We start from the raw sequence: 6,951 nt of genomic DNA, 5'->3' as shown, positions 1-6,951 counted from the left end.
AACTGTTGGTATTGGGTTTTTGTGGTGCTGATGTCGATGTTGAAGTCCCCTAGTATGATGCCAGGTTTTTTTAATTGTTTTCTTGTATCAAGTGTTGGAGTTCTAAAAGAAGTGTTTTTATTGGTGTGTTTGGTGATTTGTATACATTCATGACATGGATATGAGTTGTAGTTTGATTTTCGAAAGGAAAAGTTGCATGGATTATTTCAAGTCCTGCTCTTGAGACAGTTTTTTGATGTATGGATTGAATGCTTGGATGGTGGAATATAGATACACCATAACCATTATAATGTTGAATATGCTCAAAGTTTGGTGTCAGGGGGTTCGTACTTTTTTTTTTGTTTCGTTTCTTGAAAGCACAAGATACTTGATGACATGAAGTTTGGGTCGCCCTTGATGTGGTTAATGTGTTTGTTGATTGAGATGATGTTTAATGATGCAACAATATGGTGTGTTTGTGCAAGTGCAACCAGGGGCCCATTCAAGTAGGACCATCTAGCATCTGTCCGGAGGCGTTTGATTTCTTTCAGGACTGTGGGGTCAGTTTTGATGTGGCTCTTGAGAATGGGACTAAGAATATGTAGATTTGCAGGGTCTTTGATACGTGATAGAGCTGTGTAGACCAGGCCATGAGATTGGATCCCAGTAGGGTCGAATGCGACTGTTGTCATTGTCAAGCCTTGGGATCTATGGATTGTGCGTGCGTTCACTGCTTGTATTAGGAGTTGTGTTCTTGAGACTAGGTTGAGTGGGTTCTTTCCTACTTGAAAGTCTTTTGGAACTTGAAGTATTGGTGTCCATTGTTTGTTTATGTTTGCATGGTAGAGATGTGCATTTTGGGATTGTTGTCTTCTCCCAGTTGAGGTATCGAAGAACTCCACCCAAGCTATCAATGATTGTCCTCTTTTGTTTGTTGTTTGGAATATTCCATCTGCACCATTGACCAAACCATCAAGCACATTGATATTGCTAGCACAAAGTTCGACTATCATTCCTGGCTTTAACTCAAGGATGGAGGATAATCCAGCAGTTACTTGAGGGTTGTTTGGAATGACTAGGTTCTTTGAGCATGTTTTGTGGAATTTGTCATGAGCCTTGATGATGTATGGTGTCTCTTGCAAGTTCTCAAAGACCGTTTGGTTGTGCTTGGACTTTAGTTTATTTTTGAAGAAAAGATGAGGTGTTGTGAAAATGTCGAATTTGTTGTTTGCAAATGTGTCATTGATAAATGCCAAGTCTCTTTGTGTTTGCTCCGCAACACTTATCCTATTTAAGACCTCTATAAACAATTCATTTGATTGGCGCATTGGTGTTGTTAGCTCAGTGCATGTGATATGTGTGTTCCAGCTCGATGGTGTGAGGATGTCAAGTGTGTTGCTTGTGTCGCTGAATATCCAACGATCGCGGACAGGGCTTGCTTGGCAAAGATCGCCACAAAAGATAACGTCGAGGTCACCGAAGGGTTCATTGTGTTTGTGCTTTATAGATCGGAGTCTTGTGTCAAAAATAAACAGCAGCCTGTTGCCTATTAAGGAAGCCTCATCAAAAACAACTAGTTTGAGGTTTGCGTTTGCCTGGGATAGGTCATTGAAGGTGTCGTTGGAAAGAGGGGCCATCTCAGTTAGCATCAATGGAAGGTGGAACGTAGAGTGTATTGTTGTTCCACCAAGGTTGAATGCTGCTTTGCTTGTATATTCCATCAACAATGCTGTTGGAAGCTCAATATTTCCTTCCATTGAAGGTGCATAGTGTCGAACCAAGCCTTGGATGATTGCACGCAAAGTAAAGGTTTTCCCTGTGCCGGCACCTCCTGTTAAAAAAAGGTGGATTTTGTCAGTTGGGCATACTCTCTTTCGTGTCATAATATCATCGTAAAGATGTCTTTGATCTATATTCAAACTCATGAAAATTGAGTGATATTCTTCATTTGGCATTCCAAGGAATCTGGATGATGTTGGTAGTTGAGTGGTATGATGCCTTGTGGTTGGTAGGTCGAGATCAAGCTCATAAGTGAATTGTTCTTGTTGAGTTTCTTGCGAGGAGATTGAGCAAGATGTTGATGATTCTTGATTGTTGATTTCTAGTTTTGTGAAAGGCTCCATGTTTTGTGCAATTATAGCAATATTAGACTCATATCTCTCTCTCCAAGTTGATGTCAAAGCATCGAGCGTGGATTCATCGCTTGTGAACGATAGAAACAACAGACATAGTTGGTGGTAATGTCTCTCGCTATCGATCTCCTTGTTGAAGCTTGTATATTTGATGATTTGAGGCTTTTTGAACTTGTGGTGTGTCCCTTGTGAGATAGCGTATTTGCTTGCATACTCTGCCAAACAAAGATTTCGTATGCTAGCTGGTCTTTTTGTATACTTTGTTACGAGATCATCAAAGAATATGTCTGTGTCATCAGGATGAAGTGTTTGCAAGGAAGTCTTCCTCTTTAACAATAGTGTTCTTTGGGTTTGGTAGTCTGCATTGATGAAGATAAATTGCCTGGTTGTGCTGTGCAATGGAAGAGATAGTGAAATTTATGTTGCTTGTTGAGCTGTGATTTCTTGAGCATTGATCAAGGCACCTCCAATTTTCTTAAGACGCTCCGATGTGGGAAGACTCTCCTTCTTGCATTTCTCAAGGATTTTGTTGATTGCTTTGCTTGTGGTCGAACCTGTTTTTGTCATATATGATGTGCAGTATGCAGCAGCTCCATGAGGATTCAAAATAAACTGAATATCAAGATTTCCATCCCATAATGTGCACATTGTTTTGTTGAAATTTTTTGTGTATATATCTTTTGGTTGTCTTTTGAGCAAAAGTGTTGGTTCTGAGAGCAAAAATCAGAGTGTCTCAAGGTACATGTCTTCATCCATGATTAAAGAGGATAACCAATCATCAAAACTCATTTCAGGGCAATGTGGCAGAGCTTCAAGTTGTCTTTCGAGTTGTGTCTTATTCGCAAGAAGCATGGATTCCCTTTTTGCACTTGATCATATTGGGCGCAAGATAGTTGTTTGCCGTGCAGGCGGTCTTGGAAATCCAAAACGGCAATGCTTCTTTCTTTTTTTGCAAGTTCTTCGATGGGAATGGATTTGTACTTTTTGTAGGTCAACAGGTAATTCATCTTTGTCACTTGAGATGTATTTATCAACAAAAGAAATCACTTCTTTGTCATCAGAAATCCTAAGCTTTGGAGAATTGTGAATCCAAATTAATCCATGATCATGCTGGCTTCCCCTATGCTGAAATTCTGTGACAAAGAAAAAATCCATGATTTGGCCAAGTATTTTTGAATTTTGTTTCAACTCTTTCTTAAGTGCGTTCAATCTGCGGACATAGTATCGAGCTGTGGTGATAGGATCTGCACGAACCAACGCACGGATATAATGCGCACTAGATTGGAAATTAGATTCATTGATTTGTGGATTAAGCGCAGCAAGACATTCATGCAATGGCTTCCATCTTTGCTCTGCACATGATAGAGTGACAAAAAAGGTAGGCTGCCCTATTTGTCGAATCATGGCGAAGACATTACGCTTGAGTTTGGCCTTGTAATATGATGATGTTTGCAGAGATTCAAAGTCATGATATCCTAGTTGGGATGATAGTATTCGCTCAATGTTAGTGTTGTTCTGAACATCTTTTGCGCATAGTTGCATGCCTTGCAATTTTTCCTTGCGTAGACGTACCCATATAGAACCAAGCACCTTGCCGATGATAATCTTCATCACTTTGAAGAACAAATTTTCAATGTCTAACGCAAAGCGTCTATCCTTGTTTTTGAGCTCCCATTGTGCGACCTTTAAGTAATTTTTTTTCACAAGGTTTGCATAGGTTCTTCTTTTTTCAAAGAACAAAGCTAGAAATGATCATTCCTCACAATCAGCATCATCAAATAGGCTCAGTGGGGAAAATCCTTCGCACGGAGCGACGCTATGGACATGTGCACTGTGATCGATGACTTGTTGTGAAGATTAGATACCATGGACAAGGGTGTCTGAATGTTCATTCACTAACTCATCAACCTCATCTTCTTCATACAACACTACATCTAGACTCATGTGAAAAGTAGAAACCTAAGCTTCATTAATGGAGGCTTTGTGCTCTATGTATAAAGGGGTGCTAATCAAATCTTTCAATGCTTGGAGCACATAAAAGGGGCGTACACCACCACTAAGGTATGCATGGGCATACTCAAGTTTACCCTTAATCTCCACAAGGATTGTAGCGTGCTCATCACTATTATGCGGCAAGATTGCTTGAATTCTTGTCAAGTCTGCCATGACATTAACGACACTACCTCGTAGCCCGAACTGACCCTCATAATTGAGTTCTCGTATTTGAGTGAAAGGAATGAGAAGTGATACAAGGCGGTTCTCGATTGCATTTAACAATGCAATGCTTCCAATACTTTCATTGAGGAGAGAATGTGGATGTATGCAAAAGAGCAGCTTCCTTTGAGATTTCAAGCTTTGCTTACAAGAGAAACAAACTCTTTTGGCTAAAGCAGAGTTAAATATTTGCAATCCCATCAAGGTTTGGAGAAAAGATGCTTCGAGCACACTCAAACAATGCAAACTCTTTTTGAATAAAATACTACCACAGCTTAAACATCCATACGCAGGAGTGTCTTGAATTTCCACTAGATATTTTTGTTTCCTATATCTTTTATTAGATTGAGGCACAACATTGTCTTTATGCAAATTTTTTGATATCGAGTAAACTTTCTTTTGAATTTGTTTCAAAGTGTAAGAAGAACAAACTTGTGCTCAAAATCGAGAAGCTATATGCAATGCTGTCTCATTTGGAAAACTCTTCACAACATCCACCAATCTAGCGGCAAGATCTTTAGGCCAGGAGCAACGCTTACGTATCTTGATGGAAGGCGATTTTGGAAAAACAAACAATCGATCTTGAAAAATAAAGACGAGCAGGCCATGAGAAGAGGAAGAAGATGCAACACAAGGATTAGCGTTGAAAGAATGTTAATGATTTTGTTCTTGAAACACATGAACAACACATTGAAACTCCAAGACATGGCAAGCTAGATTGATCAAATTGATTGAAAGCAAAGGAGAAGTGGCTCTTGTGCCCATACATTGGAAAACCAGAGATTCAAGACTTTTTTCGTCAACATTACAAGCAACACGCTCATCATTCCACAATTTCAGCCACACACTTGTGATCTCCAAGTCGTGAGAACAAAATTTTGCAATAATATGCTTGGACAAAATATTTCTAATGAATTGATAGAGATATCTACACCACATACAAACAAAAATGCCCTTAAAACATCTTGATTACAAGGAGATGTTGTCCAAAAAGTTGAGTCGATTGAACATTGGAAACCATTTATACAAAAAACAGTTTTATCGTCAAGAGATAATCCCTCCATAATGCCTAGATACAAAAGGATATTCAGCAAAATATAGGCTTACTAGACGAGTGCAAGGCACATTAGATAGACAACATCTCCCTATTCAGCTTTAAAGCTTGTTACATATCCATGTGCATCAATTGAGAAATGCCCAACTCTTTTCATTCCCACCAAGGAAGCGTTCAAACTCACTAGATCAGTTTCATACAAATGCAAAAAAGAAGAGGGTAGGCGAAGGACTTGGTCAACGATCTTTCCGTGCAAGGTGACAGAAATGCCCTTGCCATCACGAGGAACCATCTTTGCTTGAAGAGCAGGAACTTTCCAAATTTCAACAACTTTGTTGCAAGCAAAACAATGAGGATTAGAGCTTTGGCGATTGACTTGGGCAGATTTGCAAACTCCTCATAAATACTCCAATCCAACGCTATTGACGTTAACAACCTCAAGAGAACCGAACACCTGAAATTAACATAAAGGAATCACACAATGCACAATGAATACAACGAACCTACCAAGCAGAACTCACCGTTTTTCCGAATCCCATATTGGCAATCTGCTTATCACGGATATATTTGAAAGCCAACTTCAATTGAGAGGGCAATGGCAGTAGGATAGTGTAGTCCACGACAGACAATGTGTTAGAGAATTGTTCACTCTCAGTAATTCATCCTCTCTACAAATTTTAGGTTCTCCTTGCTACAGGTACATCTCTCCCCACAGTATCCTTATTGCCTACGGGCAAGAATAGGGCTTGGGAGGGAAACTCTCTTCTCTTCCCTTCTCTCATATCTACATTTTACACATACTAGAGTTATCCTAGATGAATAATCCACATGATGATAATTTCTATCGCTTTCACTCTGTACGATCTATTAGAATTAACGTACGGATTAGTTGTAAAATACACTTTCAACAACGTATAGTGTTTCTCTTTGGCCTAGAAAGGCTCAATGAAATACTTCTATCATCGGATCCCATTATACTACCTCTCATAGACTATAACTTTTCATTTGACGTAAGCGTAGTTATGTTGCTATGAACCAAGAGGATTTGTATACACAATTAATCCCAATCACTAGACAAAATATATATATTATGGTAAGCACAAAACTACAATTCCAAAGAACAATTCGTAGCCTATTTGTTCAGCCAAGATTGAATGCCATTAACTCATCTATTAACCCTTTCATACTACCCATGATACGATATGATCATAGCCTTGATGTTTTTATCTTTGTGTTATTTTGACATTCTCTTTTGTGTTCTTTCTTTGTGTGTGTGAATACAAGAGAGAAAGAGTGGGTCTTCTTTGATTGCACTTCTTTCCAAACCCTAGTCTTCATGGCATCTATGGTTTAACCACTTCATATAGTTTTTTGGAGTTCTCTTACAAACTCTCACAGCCATAAGCCCGGTGCTCTTCTAGCAAGACCGCAAATTTCTCGACATATTTTTGGTGAGCCTGACGCAAACAAGCTGGGGTGAGAGTACGTAAAGATGGCTAGCAAAGTGGAGCAGCTATATGATGAAATGAAAGAGCTTGCAGACAGATGCAAATGGCTTGAAGAAGAAGACCG

At 39.3% G+C, this 6,951-nt stretch overlaps 1 protein-coding gene across 1 annotated transcript; it reads right to left on the bottom strand.

Annotated features, from left to right (window-relative positions):
• Positions 1-302: 302 nt before the first annotated feature.
• Positions 303-1,862, bottom strand: LOC147430631 (uncharacterized). Its single transcript, XM_086493562.1, has one exon. It carries the CDS (start codon positions 1,860-1,862, stop codon positions 303-305), a length of 1,560 nt encoding a protein of 519 aa, XP_086349688.1.
• Between the last annotated feature and the right edge of the window lie 5,089 nt (positions 1,863-6,951).

This window comes from Adiantum capillus-veneris, chromosome 21 (assembly GCF_014529385.1).
Source record: "Adiantum capillus-veneris isolate H3 chromosome 21, ASM1452938v2, whole genome shotgun sequence".
NCBI classification, from domain to species: Eukaryota; Viridiplantae; Streptophyta; class Polypodiopsida; order Polypodiales; family Pteridaceae; genus Adiantum; species Adiantum capillus-veneris.
The sequence above is the reverse complement of the archived record's forward strand: the minus strand, read 5'-3'. Positions and strand labels throughout refer to the sequence as shown.

Excerpts from the sequence above, each read along its gene's own strand:
- LOC147430631 (XM_086493562.1), bottom strand. The coding sequence starts at position 1,862 with ATGACACGAAAGAGAGTATGCCCAACTGACAAAATCCACCTTTTTTTA.